The sequence below is a fragment of the Littorina saxatilis genome, linkage group LG4 (assembly GCF_037325665.1).
Source record: "Littorina saxatilis isolate snail1 linkage group LG4, US_GU_Lsax_2.0, whole genome shotgun sequence".
Lineage (NCBI taxonomy): Eukaryota > Metazoa > Mollusca > Gastropoda > Littorinimorpha > Littorinidae > Littorina > Littorina saxatilis.
Genome location: NC_090248.1, coordinates 51,714,084 through 51,736,486, shown reverse-complemented (window position 1 = coordinate 51,736,486; position 22,403 = coordinate 51,714,084). Strand labels below are relative to the sequence as shown.

The following is a 22,403-nucleotide window of genomic DNA, read 5'->3' as shown; positions in this document are numbered from 1 at the left end:
CTTTGCTACTTTCACAAGTCGGTACTATGCCATAAAGTATTCAGAACTTGTCACAGAAATGTGTTATACAAGTAGAACACTTTTGATTAGAGTGTTTTTCCGTGTGTTTTTTTTTTAAACATTTCTGAATTCTATTCGTGCTTCCTCTTTGATTTATTTTCATTTTTCCCCCCGTTTTTTTCGTTCGCATCAACAACCCTCCTCCTCCCTCCCTCTCTCTCTCTCTCTCTCTCTCTCTCTCTCTCTCTCTCTCTCTCTCATCGAAATGAGTATTGAATTATCTTCCTGTGAATCATGTTTCCGTTGTTCTTGCCATTTTTGTTGCCAATTTTTGTAATCCCCATGAAATGGGCCGACGGCATTTGTTTAATTAAATCGTCATTTCATTTCTTCATTTAATCCCCCCCCCCCCTCCGCCATTCTCTCTTGATTGAGTGGTTTTTTTTTTTTATTCCTGTACCTTGAACTGCGTGTACGTTTATTGGCTGTTATCATGTTCTACTTTTACGAGTCAGTTTTGATATTGTAAATTGTCTACCAAAAACCAAGACAGTGCAAACAAGAAGGGCAAAGCCCATACGACTCACATGCTTGACCTTGACCTTTACGTGACCTTGACCTTCAGGGTCAAGGTCAAATAACTAAACCTAGCAATGACATCATACACTAAGAACTGCTTTACACATTTTTCCTACCAAAATACATGTGACCTTGACCCAAGGTCAAGGTCATCCAAGGTCATGCAACACAAAGCTGTTAATTCAAGACATAGGAAGTACAATGGTGCTTATTGGCTCTTTCTACCATGAGATATGGTCACTTTTAGTGGTTCACTGCCTTATTTTGGTCACATTTCATAAGGGTCAAAGTGACCTTGACCTTGATCATATGTGACCAAATGTGTCTCATGATGAAAGCATAACATGTGCCCCACATAATTTTTAAGTTTGAAACAGTTATCTTCCATAGTTCAGGGTCAAGGTCACTTCAAAATATGTATACAATCCAACTTTGAAGAGCTCCTGTGACCTTGACCTTGAAGCAAGGTAAACCAAACTGGTATCAAAAGATGGGGCTTACTTTGCCCTATATATCATATATAGGTGAGGTATTGAATCTCAAAAACTTCAGAGAAAATGGGAACAATGTGAAAAATAGCTGTTTTTAGACAACATTTATGGCCCCTGCGACCTTGACCTTGAAGCAAGGTCAAGATGCTATGTATGTTTTTTGGGGCCTTGTCATCATACACCATCTTGCCAAATTTGGTACTGATAGACTGAATAGTGTCCAAGAAATATCCAACGTTAAAGTTTTCCGGACGGACGGACGTCCGGACGGACGGACGGACGACTCGGGTGAGTACATAGACTCACTTTTGCTTCGCATGTGAGTCAAAAATGGTCTGCATTTATCTGCACCAATCACTAGTCTAGTTTAACCATCAGCATTGTGTCAGTAGTTGTAATCTTGTCGTCAGAACACATCAGCTCAACCGCTTCAATGAAACTGCCTGTGGGGGGGGGGGGGGGGGGGGGGTGAGTGGAGGGATGAGGGCGCCAAAAAGAATGCCTTGTTATAATGATGGTATCAGCTGGACATCTGTCACCTGTAGTGAAGAAGAACTGAACGTCACACAGCTGGGAGCTTTGTCCCAAACAGCGATCGTGTTTTCATGGTAAGCTGCTCTGATCTGCGCCGTTTGCACTACCGTGTGCACATTGTGCGAGTCAATTGTGTGCATTTCCTTAAATTTCACGCGTGTACTTTGGTAGGAGCGCTGCTAAAGATTTGCAGTGTGGATGCATGAAGACGGAACGTGAGTGAATATGCTTGCAGCTGTTGAATTCATAAAAATATGTCGATGAAACAATACTTCTTCTTCAGCGTTCCAGAATTTTCTGGTTAGGCCTACTTGTGAGCTCGTTTGCCCATTTGGTTTCCCCACACTATACTCTGAGAGCATAGTCAACTTCACTCCGCTTTCGTTGAGTAGGCATGCTGGGTATTTTCGTGTTTCCATAACCCACCGAACTCCGACATGGATTACAGGATCTTTTCCGTGCGCACTTGGTCTTGTGCTTGTGTGTACACACGAAGGGGGTTAAATCACTAGCAGGTCTGCACATAAGTTGACCTGGGAAATCGGAAAAATGTCCACTCTTAACCCACCAGGTTGCAGCGACCGGGATTCGAACTCACGACCTCCCGATTAGGAGGCCGACGTCTTACCACCACGCCACTGCGCCCGTCGAAACAATTCAAAACTGAAAACAAACAAACAAACAAGAGAAGCCTGAGTCACATAACGACGGTTCTCCTCCCTTTTTCTTGTGGTTGAAAATGAAAGGGACTTTGTTTTTGTGCTTGACTAGCCTGTTGAAAATGCGTTTCAGTGTACTGTTCTGGTGTGCGCCGAGAACGGAAACCTAGCAACGGTTGAATGGTTTAAAAATAGAAAAAAAGATCATTTAAACATGAATTCCTATTCCAAAGGATAATCGGCAAGCCTCTTGAATATGCTCTGTTCGTTTGATGCCTTAGTTGTACACAAAATCTTCGAAAGATTCGCGACGATGCCGTGATCGGTTGTCAAACACGTTATTGTAGTACCCAGAACTGTAAAGCGTTTGACCTGCGTGGGTCATCCTCAAAAGTTTCAAAACTATTTACAACACCGCTTTGCCGAAGTAAAAAGGATGCCGTTTCCCTGCAAATGGAACGTTGTGGTATCACATGCATATTCTAGCATTATTACGACCAACAAAAATCTCACCGAAGAAATGTAAAGTCAAATTACTTCAGGCAAATTGAAGCAGCACTCTTGCCAGAAAACCTTAAAAACTTGGAGCAAGAAATTGTGATTGCTTGACCGGCAAAGCGTTAATCTCAAAAGTGACACTTAGATAATTACATGTGACATGTACTGGGACTTTCATGGGCTTTTCCTTATCGGACAGCTGGGTTCCTACTTAATTGGTTCTTAATTATCTGATCCCCCTTCTTGGCAAAAATATCAATTGTTCTGTGCCATCATAAAAGCTTTGGAGGAACCACTGAATTTACACTCCTAAGTACTTTAAACATAAACTGATGCAATAGCCTAACTCAGAGGTATTTTAATTGCATTTGGACACCTTCCAAACGGCCTCCGTAGGTGGGTCAGTGATGGCCGAAGGGGAATGTGTCCAGCAGTGAGAGCAACAGTATTAATCCCTCCAATGACTTGCTATCTTCTGCCCGGACCTTCCCAAGGACACGTTATAAATCCATTAGATCGTTATCTGGTCAAAAAAGAAAACATAGAGAAAATCCTGTGCCTTCTAGGTCACAAAGGTTAATCCCCGAAGGGTAGGTTGCCTGGTTATCAAATCAAATTAACTTGATTATCTCACATGGAGAAATTGCAGGTCTCAGAGGTCAACATTAACATCAAACGGAAAGGCGTTAACCAACCGCCTGTTGCCACAGGTTTTTGTTTAACTGAGAACATATTTACTGATCAGGAGGACTCCTCTTCCCAAGAAGATTCTGACCTGTTGTAAGTTACATCGCAGGTTTAAACAAAGTTGAAGTTACTGAACTTGTCACGTCCTGATGCACGAAGCCCCGGGAATTTCTATTTTTCTTCTTCATCGGAATGAGTTTATGTATTATGTTGAACTTGAAGCAGTTTGCATTTCTGTATTGTTCTTGTTTTTTTTCTTCATGTACCCTCATGGGGTTTCTTGAATAAATTCTTTGCTTGCCTTGCCTTGCCTTGTCATGCAGCTATCCATTTGAACAAATACCAAGTTTTATTGACTTTTATGCAAGGAGTCAAAAATTGCACATTTTGGTCATTCTCTGGGCAGGGAAGCATGGCCCTAGATCAGGCTCACATGGGGTCCCGCACGTTAACTAATTACACCAAAGGCCTTCTTGAAAGTCTATGAGTTTCGGCGAGAGGGAGAATTATTTCTGTTTTGGGTACTTTACGTCAAGAAATTGTGTTTGATAATTGTAAAAGATGGTATGTGGGTCCATTTTCAATGATTTTGGCATACCGCACACAGCCTTCAGCCCTAGGACGTGATCACGGGAAATGTTAAGTACATGTTGGCGGGAGATGCGGACAGGCAGACAAACCACATCTAAAGTTTCGTGTGGGTGTATGGGTAGGCATCTGTGAGGTAATTGTGTAAAGCTTTTGACTGTATCGCAATCTGTGACAAAAAGACAAATCGTTGCTTCGATCAGCAATGCTGTGAATCCTGCACTACCCCTTTAACGCTCAGGTCTAATGCGCATTGACATTAACAACAACAACAAGAAATTCCTCCGAGATAGGAAAAACACCCCCGTCCTTACCATTCTCACTGCCACCAACTGAGAAGGCACTGCTAACAAGTGTGGTTAAAATAAGTTGATTGAGTGGACAAAGAGACAGGCGGAGAAAAAGACAAATCAATATAACTCTTTCTGTAACACCTAATGACCGCATTTTTTGTAAAAACCGTCTCATGTATATAATATAAAACATGCTCAGCACGTGTGGATTAAATAGAGCCGAATACCCGGCTTGAGTGGCGCACTGTACGCCGGCTTCGAACCATGGACCCGTCAAGCTTAGGTCCCTTCCAGACTCGTGGAATGGGAACAGCACGAACATGATTCAGGGGCCATAATGCCATTCCTGATCATATCATGTCGAGTCCCATACTTGTCGACGACGCCCTAGGTTCCACATCACAAACAGAACTGTGCAATACACAGGTGTTTTCTACAGACACACTCAAACACACACACACACAGAGAGAAGCCGTATATATATATATCTATATCTATTGTATAAATATATAGAGATAGATGAGAGTGTATTTTTCGCGTGGCTATAAATTGATTCGACCTTTGCACTTTTACAGTGAGGACAACTTACGGGTCCAAGGAAAGCGTTGTGGACACTGCGATGACCTTCTAAAAATAGTAACAGAACGCCGGGAATATCCGAAGATGCCTCTCATATCGTAGTGCACCATACGAAGGAAGGGAGGTAAACGCTGAAAACATGGAGAAGATAAGGAAGAGTTATGCCGTAGTTGATCCCCCAAAAAACCAAAATCCACCAATAACTCCCTAACCGTGTGTTTGACTGGTCCCAATTTTTGTAAGGACCGTCTCAGGAATGTATAGAACCTGTTCACCAAGTTTGGTGACGATCGGTCCGTTCATTCTTGAGATCTACTTGCGAACACAAACAAACACACAAACAAACAAACAAACACACAAACAAACAAACAAACAAACACACAAACAAACAAACAAACAAACACATCCAGTGAAACCTATACACACCCCTATACCGGGGGTGTAAAAACGAATCAGTATTCGCCTGCAGCCTTCATCTACGAGATTAGAGAAAATGTCATGAAAAATCGCGACTCGTTGAAATGAAAAAAAAATGGACTCTCTGAATTTTGAGTTGAGTGCCTTTGGTGTCCTACAGTATCCCTCCACCCGTACCCCATCCATTAGATCGCTGACCCTTGTATGTCCGATTTTCCTCTTACTGAGCACACGGCGGTTTGATCATTTCAGTACTCTTGCCGCGTCGGTGCTTTCAGCGTACGTGGGCCTACTCCAGTTCTTCTACGGTGGAACTTCAATTGCAGTCATCTGAAAAACAACGGACAGGAGGCCGTTTCGGGAGTATGGCGTCCCTGATTCTGGCCAGAAGAGACAGTTACGGTAATGGCTGCTTGCTTTCTTCTAGTTTGGTGCACTATGTCTCGTTAAATTCTGACTTGGTGATTGGCTCTTTTTCGTGCACTTGGGTAACAGGTTTTTTTTCCTCAAGTTTTGAGTTGCGGTAATGTCTGTTTGTTTTGTTCTGTCCTGGTGCAATATTTCTAGTTGAATTCTGGTGTGGTGATTGGCTCTTTTTTATGTACTTCAGTAAAAGTTGTTTAAGTTTTGAGTTACGGTAATGGCTGTTTTATTTTTTCTGTTTGGGTGAAATATATCTGTTTAATTCGGATGTGGTGATTGCCTCTTTTATGTGCACTGAAGTAAAAGTGGTGGTGTTTTTTTTCAAGTTTGGAGTTACGGTAATGGAAGCTTGCTTTGTTCTGTATTGAGAGAGAGAGAGAGAGAGAGAGAGAGAGAGAGAGAGAGAGAGAGAGAGAGAGAGAGAGAGAGAGAGAGAGAGAGAGAGAGAGAGAGATGGTATTTGTAACATATAGGCCTATGTGTGTACATGTATGCATAATTACATGACGTCACAGTACCACGTGACACGTTTGTATTGTGTACTCCAACATGGCTGCAGGCTACAATAAACCTGGACGAACTCCCATCAAATCTATTTGTATCCTTGGATGCATGGACTGTGTGCGATCAATCTAACCAAAAGATATAACATGGTGTCAGAACTGGGGGTTGGAGTCACTTTTGGATGCCTACGAGGTTTAGCTACGCTTCAGTTTGCCGGCCGTCAAAACGCAACTGTAGTGGGCGCGAAAAAGAACTTTCCCGAAAAAGTACCGGCAGCGGACCAAGGGAAATAACTCGTGGAACACGTGAAACAAAATGTCCGACCACGAAGGCGAAGCACAGCCGGCGGCGGAGCACAACCGTGCTGGTGGTACTGAGAGGAGACCACACAGATTTTCATCCAGTATTCCTCCACCTTCCAAGCTTGTGCTGTCGTCCAGTGGTATGCAGACCAAATGGAAACGCTTCAACTTCAAGAGAGCATGGACCAACTACATAGCGTAGAGATCGCCATGACCAACTACGAAGTAGCAACAAGATTGTCGGACGAGACAAAGGAGTACAGGTGTGCTGTTTTCATGACTTGTATCGGCGAAGAAGCCAATGAACTGTTTGATGGTTTCTCATTCACTAACACTGAAAGAAAGAATGACATTGACACTATTATCAAAAAGTTTGATGATTTCTTTGTTTGTGAGACAAATGAAGTGTATGAGGCTTATGTGTTCAACAATAGGGTCCAAGAAACAGCAGAAAGCATAGACACATACATTGCTGCCCTCAGACAACTTGCAAAAACATGCAATTTTGAAAACCAAGAAGACAGAATGATCCGTGATAGGATAGTCGTAGGGGTGAAGGATGATGATGTCAGACAGAAATTGCTTGAAGTGAAAGGCCTAACTTTGCAGCAGTGTGCTGACACATGTAGGGCGCATGAAAGTTCAAGAGCCAAAGCACACATCATGACCAAAACAGAGGACCAAAAGGTACACAAGATCAAAAAGTCAAAGCATCATTCTCACTCTCAGAAATACAAAGACAAGAAAACTACTCAGAGTAGTACTACTTCTAGCAATGACAGAGTAGTGTGCACCAGATGTGCTAGAAAGCATGACAAAGGGAAATGCCCAGCGTATGGCATGAAATGTTTGAAATGTTCAAAGCTCAATCACTTTGCAGCCTGCTGTAGGAGCAGTAAGAAAAATGTACATGTCATGCATGAAGATGACACAGATTCATACACAAGCTCAGAGTCAGAATCAGAGTCAGAAAGCAACATACACATAGTGCAAAGACAGGACACTGAGACAGAAGAGCAAGAAATATTTGTTGATGCACTAGAAATCAGTTCAGACACAGAAAATGATGATGTTTATGTTGACGCAGTGGAATATTTGACCAGTGTAGAGGACAATCAGTTGTTCGTCACAGTAGATGTAGAAAACATCACAGTCAAGTTCAAAGTTGACACTGGTGCACAGAGAAATGTGCTCCCACTGCACACATACAACAGTCTTCACAACAAGCCCTCTCTGAACAAAACCAAAACTAGATTGACCAGTTTCACAGGGGGTAATCTCAGTGTTAAAGGCACATGTACACTGATTGTGATGGGTGAAGAGTTAAAGTTCTATGTGGTAGACACAAATCAACCAGCGCTGATAGGTCTTGCATCATCAAGACTACTGAGACTCATACAGATCTGCAGCGTAGACGCAGACACAGTTGACAAAGATTTTCCCACTATCTTTGGGGAGCTGGGAAATTTGGGCACGGAATACCACACAGTTGTTGACGAATCAGTCAAACCTGTCATTCAGCCACCCAGAAAGGTTCCATTCGCTCTCAGAGAGAGAATTAAAGAAGAGTTGGACCGAATGGAAAAATTAGGGGTCATTGAGCCACAAGAAGGACCTACAGATTGGGTCAGTAGCATGGTGGTGGTGGAAAAACCTGACAAAACGTTAAGGGTATGCATGGACCCAAAAGACCTTAACAAGGCAATCAAGCGTGAGCACTTTGCGATGCCCACAGTTGATGAGGTCACAGCACAGCTAGAAGGTGCAGAACTGTTCACCAAACTGGATGCACAGAATGGTTTCTGGCAGATACCTTTAGATGCAGAAAGTTCAAAACTGTGCTGTATGCAAACACCTTTCGGACGGTACGTTTTCAAAAGACTACCCATGGGTCTGGCATGTTCCAGTGAGGTTTTTCACAAAACCATCAAAGCCATGTTCAGTGACATACCAAGAGTCGACAACTGGGTCGACGACATTCTGATCTGGGGTCGCAACCAAACAGAACATGATGAAGCGCTGAATGCAGCACTTAGAAGGGCAAATGACCGCAACTTGACACTCAAAAGAAAGAAGTGTGAGTTTGCACAGACAGAGATCAAATACATTGGCCACATCATAGGCAAAGACGGCATTAAACCAGATCCAGACAAAATAGCAGCCATACAAAACATGCCGTCACCACAGTCAAAGGCAGACCTCCAGAGATTTTTGGGAATGGTCAATTATCTGGGAAAGTTTGTCTCAAATATGGCTGAGCTCACAGCACCACTGCGCACTTTGCTCAAGAAAGAAGTGTGCTGGCAGTGGAATCATGAACAAGAGCAAGCATTCAAAGCAGTCAAAAAGCAGCTGACTAAAGCACCCATACTTGCTCACTACAGCACAGACAAACCGGTGAAAATCACAGCTGATTCATCATCAGTAGGGTTAGGCTGTGCACTCATGCAGGATGACAGACCTGTAGCCTACGCGTCTCGAGCACTCACTCAAGCAGAACAAAACTATGCACAAATCGAAAAAGAAACGTTGGCCATAGTGTTCGCTTGTGAAAAATTCCATCAATATATCTATGGAAAGCAGTGTGAGGTTGAAACAGACCACAAATCAATCGAGAACATCTGGAAAAAACCACTGAACAAATGTCCGCCTAGGATTCAAAGACTCATGTTGAGGCTACAGCGCTATGATCTGAACATCACATACAAACCAGGCAAAGAAATGTATGTTGCAGACACACTGTCAAGAGCGTCAGTCAAAACAGACACACAGGTAGGGTCAGAAAATGAAGAAATGGTGAAAATCCATGTGGCCACATTCATGAATAGTTTACCTGTAGCAGACAACAGAAAGCAGGAAATGAGAGAAGAAACAGACAAAGACCCAGAATTGAAAAAGCTGAAAGAGCAAATTCTGAAAGGTTTCCCAGCAGACAAATACCAAGTTGACGCTGAGATCAGACAGTATTTCCAATACAATGAAGAACTAAGTGTGATCGATGGCATCATTTTCAAAGCAGACAAAATTCTCATTCCAAAATCTATGAGAAAAGAAATGCTGGGTAGAATACATGAAGGACACCTGGGTATGGAAAAGTGCAAAAACAGAGCAAGAGTCATTTTCTTTTGGCCTGGGATGTCATCACAAATATAAGACATAGTCAGCTCATGCTCAGTGTGTGCCAAACACAGAAACAAACAGCAAAAAGAACCAATGATCAGTCATGAAATTCCAGACAGACCATGGAAAAAAGTAGGGACTGATTTGTTCGCATGGAATGACCGTGACTACTTGCTGATAGCTGACTATCACTCAAAGTTTGTTGAATACGCACTCCTTCCTGACACAAAGAGCAAAACAGTGATAAAACACATGAAATCCATATTTGCCAGACAGGGAATTCCTGAAGAAGTGGTATCAGACAACGGACCACAATACTCGAGTGAGAAATTTGCAGAATTTGCACGCAAATGGGAATTCAAACACACAACATCAAGCCCTATTTACCCTCAGTCAAATGGATTAGCTGAAAGGATGGTACAAACTTTGAAGAAGCTCTTTCAAAAAGCAAAGGATAGTGGGGAGGATGTCTACTTAGCGCTTTTAAACTACAGAACCACACCTATCAGTAGCACACTCCCATCTCCAGCAGAGATTCTCATGAACAGAAAACTGAGAACAAGACTGGACATCAACACAGACAGACTAAAAACCAAGGGCTCACACAAAGTGAAGAAAACACTCAAAGAAAGACAGAGCAGACAAAAGCAACAGTATGATAAAACAGCAAAGTCACTCCCAACACTACACAAAGATGAACACTACACAAAGATGACAAGGTGTACATCAGTGACAAAGGGAAGTGGCGCCCAGCCACAGTTGTAAAACATACAGACACACCAAGATCATATCTTGTACAGACTGACTCTGGCACCTACAGGAGAAATAGGCGAGACCTACTCAAAGTCAGCACAAAATCAGACAGTGAAAGCACACCAATCAAAAACACTGCTCAGCCAGAGAGAAATGATTCAGTGCCACAGATTCCTGGTAATCAAAACTCAGTGCCACAAACTACTGGCAAGCAAAAATCTATGCTTCAGACTCCTGACAAGCACAAATCAGTGCATCAGACTCCTGGCAAGCAAAAACCACTGTCACAGACTCCTGGCATACAAAACCAAACAACTCAAGCTATGACTAATCACAATGATGATAGAAACAGTAGCTCACAGTACGAAAAGCAATCAAGTCACTCATCAATCAAAAGCAAAGCTCAGACAAGCAACACACCCACACAAGCACCAAGCCACATGCATGCGGAAACTCCGAAAGCACCCGTAGCTACCAGGAGTGGTAGAATTGTGAGGATACCTGTGAAAATGGGAGATTATGTGTGAAATCATGTACATGTGTGTGAATGCAAAGGACAATGTTAATTGATTTTGTGTAAAATGTTATGAGTGTTATAATCTTCAAGTTTCAGGACAATCGGTCACACCGTAAAAGGTGAATGGACAATCAGAACATGAAGAGACTAATAATGTGACTTTCCAAGGACATCAATGAACATTTATTTTATTTGAAGAATCCATGGACATTCCAAGTGAAGTTTATTGGAATTGAGACAGTGACAAAAGGTCAGGTGTCATGTCTACTGTCCCGAATGACACACGATTGCTGACATTTCACCATTGCCAACAGAATAAACAAATAAGAAATAGGTAGAAAATGAATGTGAAAACTGACTTTAATTGTTGATCACTATTTTCTATACCACTAACAAATAATCTACTTGCACATAGCTGTTTGGCAAATGTATGTTGCATGGGACACACTGACATGAAAGTGGAAGATGTTTTTCCCTCTAGAGAAACTACATATCAAGTTACACTTTTTGTGCTCTTCCATTCCAGTTGGCAATCAATTGTTAACGCATGTTATTAGAAAAAATAGAACGAAAACAGATTAGATAGAATGAAAAATGTACTGGTGATGTCATTTGGGACATACTGACATGAAAACGTCACCTTTTGGCATTGTCTCATTTACTACCTGGGACTTTATTTACATTGTTTGTGAATGATTGATAGTGTGTGAGTTTTAAGTTGTGAGTTTAAGTTGTATGTGCAACAAATTTATTTGTTAACTGGAAAAAGGGGATGTAACATATAGGAGGGCCCCAAAGGGTTTAAAATCGTGATCGTGATTGGCGTTTTTTGACCTTTCTGTGACCGTGATTGCCGAAATTTCCATTTCTGTGATCGTGATGGGACTTTGCCCGTGATCCGTGATGACAAAAAAATCAAGTCTCGTGATCGTGATCGTCATTTGTTTTCGTGATCGTGATGGGCATTATTGCAAAGCATTTTATTTTCAACGTACATTTTTCACAGCTGTATCAATCTATGATCCTCTATACGTCACGGAGCCAATCCCGATTGAAGGGAAGCAACAACACATTCAGAAATATGATTTTGACAGCGATTGCTTCCCTTTAAAAGAACCAATCACACACAAAAAGAGATCCAATCAGAAGGCAAATTGCAAAAGTCTGCCAAACTTCATCCAATGGAGGGGCTTCGTGCTAAAGTTTTGAGTGCATTCAGTCAAATTCGAATTCGAAGATCAAAAATGGCGTGCAGCGGTACTGTCATCGAACTTCTGTTATATTTTGTGGATTCAAGCCAGACCAAAGCAGGCGGCGAGAATGCCTTCCTTGGTGGAAAGGTCAGGCTATGGGTCGGTCTTTCCGAAGACGAAATATCAAGGTATGTTGATCTATGTTGCTCTATGACTGTTCTGAATGTAGGCAAAGATCTTGAAATTTGTTCAAGATCTTTGAGTTTGAGTGAGATCATTGACATTGTCGACATTGCCACGTCCAGCTGTCACTCGCTCAGTGTGACCTCGACTGGCTCGAGATCGAGTCTGCGTGTAGCCAAAACCGAAACTATAAATGTGTTTTTCATCCCAGCAACGTGGACACGCTTGGCATAGATTCTAATTGTCGCTTCTTTGCATTAAGCTTGGATTTATTTTAGCGCCTGTAAACTTTAATATCAACAATGGGTTAAATTCAGAAACAATGGCGGGGAGACGTGCCAGTTTGGGTCACTTGATCCTCATGTCAAAGACGATCAAAGTCATGTTCGTTGGGGATTTTGTCAGGCATGCTACTTTTCCGGTAAGTGCCGGAAATCCGATAAAGCCGTTTTCAAAATCCGGTAACGTCAAATTTATTCCGGTGAAGTTGAAACATTTCCGCAAAAACGATCCGTGTGAATATCGCGCAACGCGACCGGGCGCCGGTCTCAATGAAGCCAGCAGTCAGTAGTGTTGTTTTCACCAGTTTGGAGGTGTGTTGAATGGTGGTGGGGGAGGCTAAAATGGGATTTTTAACAAGATCACAACACTATTACAGCCCTGAAAATGATGCCCAGAATGCACCAGATTGCACAGATTTTAACCGTTTTTGAGTCACTTGAGAAAAAGTGACTATGTAATCGGTCAGTGTTAGTCTGTCCGGCCGTCCGGCCGGCCGGCCGGCCGTCCGGCCGTCCGTAGACACCACCTTAACGTTGGACTTTTCTCGGAAACTATCAAAGCGATCGGGCTCATATTTTGTTTAGTCGTGACCTCCAATGACCTCTACACTTTAACGATGGTTTCGTTGACCTTTGACCTTTTTCAAGGTCACAGGTCAGCGTCAAAGGAAAAATTAGACATTTTATATCTTTGACAAAGTTCATCGGATGTGATTGAAACTTTGTAGGATTATTCTTTACATCAAAGTATTTACATCTGTAGCCTTTTACGAACGTTATCAGAAAAACAAGGGAGATAACTAGCCTTTTCTGTTCGGCAACACACAACTTAACGTTGGGCTTTTCTCGGAAACTATAAAAGTGACCGGGCTCAAATTTTATGTGAACGTGACTCCCAGTGACCTCTACACTTTGACGTCTGCTTTGGTGACCTTTGACCTTTTTCAAGGTCATAATATTCAGAACTGCGAAAGTGACTCGATCGAGCGTTTGCTCTTCTTGTTTTGAAAAAAAATCCGGGGGGGCATGCCCCCGGACCCCCCTAGTTGGCTCGCCTGCTTCGCAGGCTCAGGCTTGTGGCTTCGAGAGAGAGAAAGAGAGAAAGAGAGAGAGAGAGAGAGAGAAAGAGAGAGAGAAAGAGGGAGAGAGAGAGAAAAAAACCCAATGAAAACAACATTCTTGTTACAGATTACAAATCATGATATGTATTTCTATGTGTGTATGAAAGAAAATTCAAAAAATAATAATAAAAAAAGTGCAACAGTTCTCACTTTGTGTTGAATAAACAATAGATCCAGAGGAGCGAATTACTGTGTGGTTGTGTTTACTTTCTGTACATGCAACTTTTACCGTGACCGTGATTTGCCACTGGTGTTCGTGATCGTGAAAACAAAAATCAAGGTAACTGTGATCGTGAAAGCTAAAATGTCCCTTCCCGTGATCGTGATGATACCCCCCCTTTGGGGCCCTCATATAGGCCTATGTGTGTACATGTATGCATAATTACATGACGTCACAGTACCACGTGACACGTTTGTATTGTGTACTCCAACATGGCTGCAGGCTACAATAAACCTGGACGAACTCCCATCAAATCTATTTGTATCCTTGGATGCATGGACTGTGTGCGATCAATCTAACCAAAAGATATAACAGTATTTACGAGGGTTCGGTTGGTGGGCTCACATTCAGGTGTTAATTTATATCCTCGAAAACAGCATGTCATTGAACTTTCATTACCTAAGTAGACATGCCCAAATCTGGCGTGTCCTGTAAGTCCTTAATACGTCACTGTGGGTAAAACAACCTACCCACAACACTCCCTGATGGGGCCAATATCCGGGACGTTCCCACAGACAAGATTTGTAACTTTTTAAAAGAGATCAGGATTTGTATCAAGATTAAAATGACGACTGAAAAAATAATCTGAGTTTAAATGAACCTTCCACGTGGGTGGGTTATAGTAATACGAAAATACCCCCTTAATCGGCGTATGCTCCCTGAATGACGGGGTAAAAATGGTCATACACGTAAAAATCCACTCGTGCAAAAACATGAGTGATCGTAGGAGTTTCACCCCATGAACGAAGAAGAAGAAGAAGAAGAAGAAGAAGAAGAAGATACCTCTTGTGTTCAAGAGCACAAAGGGTACTGATTGCTTAATCATTGATTTCCAAGTCTCTACGATATACCGGTTTTTTTCTGCTTTCAGTGTGACAATTTAAAAGCATTACTGCAATGCCTTTTCTGATGGGAGGTGAAATTGTGGAAATAAAAGATTCGGGGGGGGGGGGGGGGAGGTGGTTGTTAAGTACAATGTAATAGTCTTTTTGAACTCTCTTTTTATGCGTCATTTTACGTTTATTGAAAGTTAATTATCAAGAGCTGCTGGAGTAGTGGTGGAAATCACTGGTCTTTTGTCCTCAATAAATATGCAGGTTTTTACGTCAGCACAAACAACGACGGGGTTGAAGGAAAGTTGAAATCCAACACGTCTGCTTTTCTTTCAGCAGTTAGTTTATTGAGATCGAAAACAGATTTCACATTCCCACCGAAAATTAAGCGCCACAATAAAACACAGCGAGACTGTTGTGTGGCTTGGTATGGTGGTGCTAGTTCAGCTCACGGCAAGGGTGGCGCCCCTGTTTAAAACGTGCGGCTGATTTGTGACTTCAAATTTATTCAGAGACTTTGGCAACTATTCTTTCCCTTCCATTATCATTCCCCCTTCCACCCCCACCCACCCCCCTCCGCTCCTTCCCTGTCTAACGTACAGTCCCATACTACAGAAGTAAATAGGAAAGACTTTCACACCTCAGTATTTGTTGATAGCTGTCGGCAGCGACAAAGAGCTTCTTGCGTACTGCTTCTTCTTTTTTACTCAAAAATTGATATGATTATCTCTTATGTATTGATTTTAAATACTTTAGCTTATCTAGAGGGTTCGTACCCCGGCCGGGTCATACCTAAGACTTTAAAATTGGCAATCTAGTGGCTGCTCCGCCTGGCGTCTGGCATTATGGGGTTAGTGCTAGGACTGGTTGGTCCGGTGTCAGAATAATGTGACTGGGTGAGACATGAAGCCTGTGCTGCGACTTCTGTCTTGTGTGTGGCGCACGTTCAGTATATAATATGTCAAAGCAGCACCGCCCTGATATGGCCCTTCGTGGTCGGCTGGGCGTTAAGCAAACAAACAGACAAACAGAGAGAGCTTATCTAGATCTTCTTGTCCAAACTTTGTATTCAACGGACGTAACACACACTCGGAACACACGCATGCACACACGTGCTGTATGTGCACTGATGTGTGTGTGTGTGTGTGTGTGTGTGTGTGTGTGTGTGTGTGTGTGTGTGTGTGTGTGTTTTGTGTTTTGTGTATGTGTGTGTGTGTGTGTGTGTGTGTATATGTGTGTGTGTGTGTGTGAAGGAGAGAGACAGAGAGACAGAAAGAGACAGAGACAGAGACAAAGGCAGACAGACATAAATGCAGATCTAGAGTTCTTAACTGTCTCTTTTGAGAATAACGGTGGTAATATACCAAAAAACAAGTCGCGTAAGGCGAAATTACTACATTTAGTCAAGCTGTGGAACTCACAGAATGAAACTGAACGTAGTCCGCCGCTAGTGCAAAAGGCAGTGAAAGTGACGAGCCTGTTTGGCGCGGCAGCGGTTGCGCTGTGCTTCATAGCACGCTTTATATTACTGTACCTCTCTTCGTTTTAACTTTCTGAGCGTGTTTTTAATCGAAACATATCATATCTATATGTTTTTGGAATCGGGAACCGACAAGGAATAAGATGAAATAGTTTTTGAAACGATTTCGGAAATTTAATTTTGATCATAATTTTTATATTTTTAATTTTCAGAGCTTGTTTTTAATTCAAATATAACATATTTATATGTTTTTGGAATCGGAACATGATAAAGAATAAGATGAACGTAAATTTGGATCGTTTTATAAAACAATTTTTTTTTTACAATTTTCAGATTTTTAATGACCAAAGTCATTAATTAATTTTTGCCACCAAACTGAAATGCAATACCGAAGTCCGGCCTTCGTCGAAGATTGCTTGGCCAAAATTTCAATCAATTTGATTGAAAAACAAGTCGCGTAAGGCGAAAATACAACATTTAGTCAAGTAGCTGTCGAACTCACAGAATGAAACTGAACGCAATGCAATGTTTCAGCAAGACCGTAGCATCGTCAGTCCAGCGCTCATGGCGAAGGCAGTGAAATTGACAAGAAGAGCGGGGTAGTAGTTGCGCTGAAAAGGATAGCACGCTTTTCTGTACCTCTCTTCGTTTTAACTTTCTGAGCGTGTTTTTAATCCAAACATATCATATGTATATGTTTTTTGAATCAGGAACCGACAAGGAATAAGATGAAAGTGTTTTTAAATTGATTTCGAAAAAAAAATGTTGATAATAATTTTTATATATTTAATTTTCAGAGCTTGTTTTTAATCCAAATATAACATATGTATATGTTTTTGGAATCAGCAAATGATGGAGAATAAGATGAACGTAAATTTGGATAGTTTTATAAAAAAAAATTTTTTTTTACAATTTTCAGATTTTTAATGACCAAAGTCATTAATTAAATTTTAAGCCACCAAGCTGAAATGCAATACTGAAGTCCGGGCTTCGTCGAACATTACTCGACCAAAATTTCAACCAATTTGGTTAAAAAAGGAGGGCGTGACAGTGCCGCCTCAACTTTCACGAAAAGCCGGATATGACGTCATGAAAGACATTTATAAAAAAAATGAAAAAAACGTCTGGGGATATCATACCCAGGAACTCTCATGTCAAATTTCATAAAGATCGGTCCAGTAGTTTGGTCTGAATCGCTCTACACGCACGCACACACACACACACACACACACACACACACACACACACACACACACACACACACACACATACACCACGACCCTCGTCTCGATTCCCCCTTCGATGTTAAAACATTTAGTCATTACTTGACTAAATGTAATGAGGGTGTGACAGCGCCGCCTCAACTTTTACAAAAAGCCGGATATGACGTTATCAAAGACATTTATCGAAAAAAAGAAAAAAACGTCCGGGGATATCATTCCCAGGAACTCTCATGTCAAATTTCATAAAGATCGGTCCAGTAGTTTAGTCTGAAACGCTCTACACACACACACACACACACACACCACACACACACCACACCCTCGTCTCGATTCCCCCCCTTCGTTAAAACATTTAGTCAAAACTTGACTAAATGTAAAAAGAGAAAACAATCTAGTTCATGTATGTACATGTAGTACACACACGTAACGTTTGCAGTTATAATTAACGACACCTTGTTTACTTATGTGATTATCTAACACGTTGGTAGATCATAAAGAGGGGTGCAATTCGTCAACGACTATCTTAACCTCGAACAAAAAAATGCATTTTTACGATTTTTGTAGCGTGTTTGCATGCAATCAAGAGTCACTTCATCCTTACCCCGTATTACTCACTTGATAAGGTGGTAAAAATAAGACATCAACTACAAACTATGCACTAATCGAACAGCCATTAAGTGTCCTCCGCAAATCTGCTTTTGTTTTTGACGTATATCTGGTTCATATTTTACAGCAGTTTAAAAACGACATAAAAACGCTAGCAACATTAGGCACTAAATACAGAGATGCTCTGCAAACGTGTGAAACAGGGCTTACCAGTATCGCAGCAATATGAGGACAACTTGCAAATCCATTTTTAGTGGGGTGCAGCAATTTGCGGACGTCCGTCACTATATTGCAGCAATTTGCGGACCAAAGACCGCCTATTTGGGGACGTCCGCAAATAGTCGCATTTTTCGGCCGATGTCCGCAAATTGCTGCGATATAGCGACGGACGACTCCATTTGGTCCTATTTGGTCCGCATATTGCGGTAAATCCACAAACACACACACATAGGGGGATTTTCGCCTATTTGCGGACATTGTGTATTATTGTTGTACTTCCGTCAAAATGCGGTAATATGAGGACCTGTTTTGACTTTTTTGTTTGAAGAGATAGAAAGTTGAAAATAAATGGGATGTTTAGGGAATTCGATACAAAGGTGTACAAAAAACTTTTACTTCGATATTTAACTAAATATAGTGTTCGGAACGATTTGAAAAAAAAGCAGCAATATGCGGACAAGTCACTTTTTCGAAGCAATTTGCGGACCTCAAAACTACAGAACTTGTAGGGCTAGTTATTTTTCGGTAACTTACCCAGCAACCAAAATCACTTACCCAACAACAGGCCTGAATCCTCGAGAGCACACAGGTTTAGGAGCTAGACTTTGTGGGATCTACTTTTGCGATTGAAAAGTTCCGAACGCTCTAATGTACGAAATATACATCTCTGGAGCAAACAATACAAACATACCGCATTTAAAGGCACAGTGCAGCTCACAGCCTTCGTTTTGCGTTTTTGTTGCAGCTGAGTGCATTTACAGTTCAAAAATCCTCCTATGTTAGTAAAACAAACCCAAAACTACCCAACGACGACATCTGTGAAGCTCGACAGTTTCTTGTTCACGCGAGTGCATAAATTAACCTAGTTATTACGTGGTGTTTGGTGGAGTTCGATTCAACTGAGTGATTCCGGCTTCCATTTCGTTTTACACAAACTCATGATGACGTCTGACATAGTTTGCTAGTGACGTGTCTTTTTGTGCATGATGTGGTGATCTACCTGATCTAAATTTAGATCCAAAAATAGGTCAAGACCAGCCGGGTCCGAGTACGAAATAAATTCGTAAACAAAATCGCAGTTCTTGACTCTTTGGGTGCAAGTCAATGAAACTTGGTAGTTCTTCTGGATTTGACAAGTTCAGTACCTTTAAATTAACAACTACAGGCTTCAACACATGAATCTCCGTATAAAATCCATGAGTTCGGTTGTTTTCTGAATGTAGACCTGCCGTACACGAACAGCAATGGATCCACGATGGAAACATCCTTTTACCTGTGTCTTGACATAGGGTATCAAACTTATGACAGATCGGGGTGCAAGCTGTAATTGTCAAACACTCACAGAGAGCAAACGTTCAGAGAGAGAGAGAAAGAGAGTGAGAAAGAGAGAGAGAGAGAGAGAGAGAGAGAGAGAGAGAGAGAGAGAGAGAGAGAGAGAGAGAGAGAGAGAGAGAGAGAGAGAGAGAGAATTCAATTGAATTGAATTGAATTGAACCTTTTTTATCGAGGGTAACAGAATAAGCAATGTATACATGCTTTTTTTCATCCGGCCCTCGCCCATAGAGGGTAACTCAATTAATAACAAGAAGAAATAGAAGTTAAGTTAATTACAATACAATTTACATAATTAACATGTTATAGCTCAGTTGGTAGAGCACTGGACTTGTGATCGAAAGGTCGCAGGTTCAAATTCGGGCCGGGACGGACACGGGTCAACTTTATGTGCAGACCCAGAGACGGAAGCCATGTCCCACCCCCGTGTCATCACAATGGCACGTAAAAGACCTTGGTCATTCTGCCATAAGTGCAGGTGACTGAATACACCTAAACACGCAGACACCTGGGTAGCGCGACTCCGTTGCTGCTAGCTTTCCACTGGGAGGAAGCGACCCGAATTTCCCAGCGATGGGACAATAAAGTAATGAAAATGAAAAAATGAAAGAAATTAAACAATTAAAAAGACATTTCAAAATGCATTATGAATATCAAGCAAGAGAGAGAGAGAGAGAGAGAGAGAGAGAGAGAGAGAGAGAGAGAGAGAGAGAGAGAGAGAGAGAGAGAGATGACAGTGGATTATTTCTTTACAGGCCATCGGCCCCTGGAAATGGGTAATATAATTATGCAGTGACAACTTTACGTAAAGCTTGCAGCGGTGGGCAAAAAGGTATTTCATCAGTGATGACAAGTAATTGAGGCTCAGAGAAAAGAAGTCGACACAACAATGGCTGTCATAAAAGGCAGGCCATGATGGCAGGTACAATCCTACCCGGACCCTTGTGTCGCCCCGCCCTGCTGCACATTGGGGTCACGTTGTACCCGCCGTGTGCTATAACAGGAGCAGAATGCAGCTATGTACTGGTCTTATTCATTACACCATATTATGGTAGTTTTTCCAGGCTGCAAGCTTTACGTAAAGTTGTCACTGCATAATTATATTACCCATTTTCAGGGGACAATGGCCTGTAAAGAAATAATCCACTGTCCTCTCTCTCTTTCTCTCTCTCTCTCTCTTAATTTTTTTTTTGGGGTGGGGGTGGGGGGGGGGGGGGGTAGCAGTGCGGATAAATAAATATAGCCTACTGACCCAACGAAAGGACATTCTATGAAAATGAAAATGTGGGTTATAGTGTTGAGTACATCGTAAATCTGGTCAGAGGTGGTGGTGTTTTTTTTTGTCTCGATGGGCGAACAAAAGATACTTGAAAAAAAACTAAAAATATGGAACGCTTCACGATTGTGCGTGTCATCCTTGCGTCAGGGGCCATGCTAATCTTCTCTGTATCGTTCCAATTTTAGTATATGTACCGCGTTAACAGTACACTATTGCATTGGTTACACCTAACTATATATTCCCCAATAAACACCTAAAGAAAATTTGCAGGTGTAACTGAATCTACACAGTCAGATCTGAGGCGATGTAGCCGCACTGCTAACTCCTCGTCCTTCGTTCAAAAGATTGACCCAGCATCAAATTTTGCCACTTGAAAATGCTAGAAGAGTGTCGGTAACTAAGGAATTGTGTATGCCACCGACGTTCTGTCAAGCATGGGTCGAGTAGTTTTTTTGCATTTCAAGGCTAAACGCATATGTTGCGAAATACACGGGAAGCGACTCTGGCGACGTCTCGGCGCTGATCATGCACAGTTATGTCCCTTGCTCAGTGCGTTTCCGTCGTTGCAATGCACAAGAGCTCATGTGTTGCAATGCCAGCCGGATAACGCAACGCCGCAATAGAAAAAACCCTCTGCGGTTTAAAAAAAAAATTAAGCCGAATGCCGGAATGGTGAAAAGTACAAATTCCGCGGTAAAAAACCCAAACAAACCAGAATTTGTAAAAACCCACCTACAACAACAAAACAGCCGAATGCGATCACTGTCATACATGAATGGCGTCATTTCGTGTTACATTATTGCAATCATTCAATGCATTGCATGGCAAAATACTTGCTTCCGGTCGATTGTTTCTTTCCTCAGTGTTTCGAACACACCGAATACGTTTTCTGTTGCCTTCTCTGACGCGAGCGGATATTCCATGATGTTGTTGTTGTTCAGGGTGTTGTTGCTACTGCCGCTACTGCTGCTATTTCGGTAACACGGTTCAATTGTTTTCTTCTTCTGCTCTTTTTACATTTATTCAAGTTTTGACTAAATGTTTTAACGTTGACTGGGAATCGAGATGAGGGTCTGGTGTGTGTGTGTGTGTGTGTGTGTGTGTGTGTGTGTGCGCGCGCGTGTAGAACGATTCAGAGAAAACTACTGGACCGATCTTCATGAAACTTCACATGAGAGTTCCTGGGTATGATATCCTCAGATGTGTTTTTCATTTTTTCGATAAATATCTTTGATGACGTCATATCCGTCTTTTAGTGAAAGTTGAGGCCGCACTGTCACGCCCTCATTTTTTAACAAAATTGATTGAAATTTTGGTAAAGCAATCTTCGACGAAGTTCGGACTATGGGATTGCATTTCAGCTTGGAAGCTTAAACATTAGTTAATGAGTTTGCTAATTAAATGTGTCATTAAAATCGAATTTTTCATTAAAGATTAAAAAATGATCGCATTATATTCTTCACCTTCTCCTGAATTCAAAAATATGTAG

The 22,403-nt window shown here is 41.8% G+C and overlaps 1 protein-coding gene and 1 non-coding gene across 5 annotated transcripts in view; one reads left to right on the top strand and one right to left on the bottom strand.

Moving 5' to 3' along the window:
* Window positions 1-22,403, top strand: part of LOC138965038 (prestin-like) — a 127,495-nt gene that overhangs the window by 747 nt on the left and 104,345 nt on the right. For 3 of the 4 annotated variants that reach the window (XR_011455272.1, XM_070337160.1, XM_070337157.1), the window contains exon 2: window positions 5,578-5,727. The exons of the other annotated variant lie outside the window; for it this stretch is intronic. Coding sequence is in view for 2 of the 3 variants with exons in the window: in XM_070337160.1 (XP_070193261.1) it covers window positions 5,691-5,727 (37 nt within the window). In the remaining variant the exon portion in view is untranslated. The remainder of the gene's footprint in view (window positions 1-5,577; window positions 5,728-22,403) is intronic. 4 annotated transcript variants of the gene reach the window in all.
* On the bottom strand, window positions 21,016-21,122 carry LOC138965748 (U6 spliceosomal RNA). Its single transcript, XR_011455517.1, has one exon. It is a non-coding gene; the product is annotated as a U6 spliceosomal RNA (small nuclear RNA).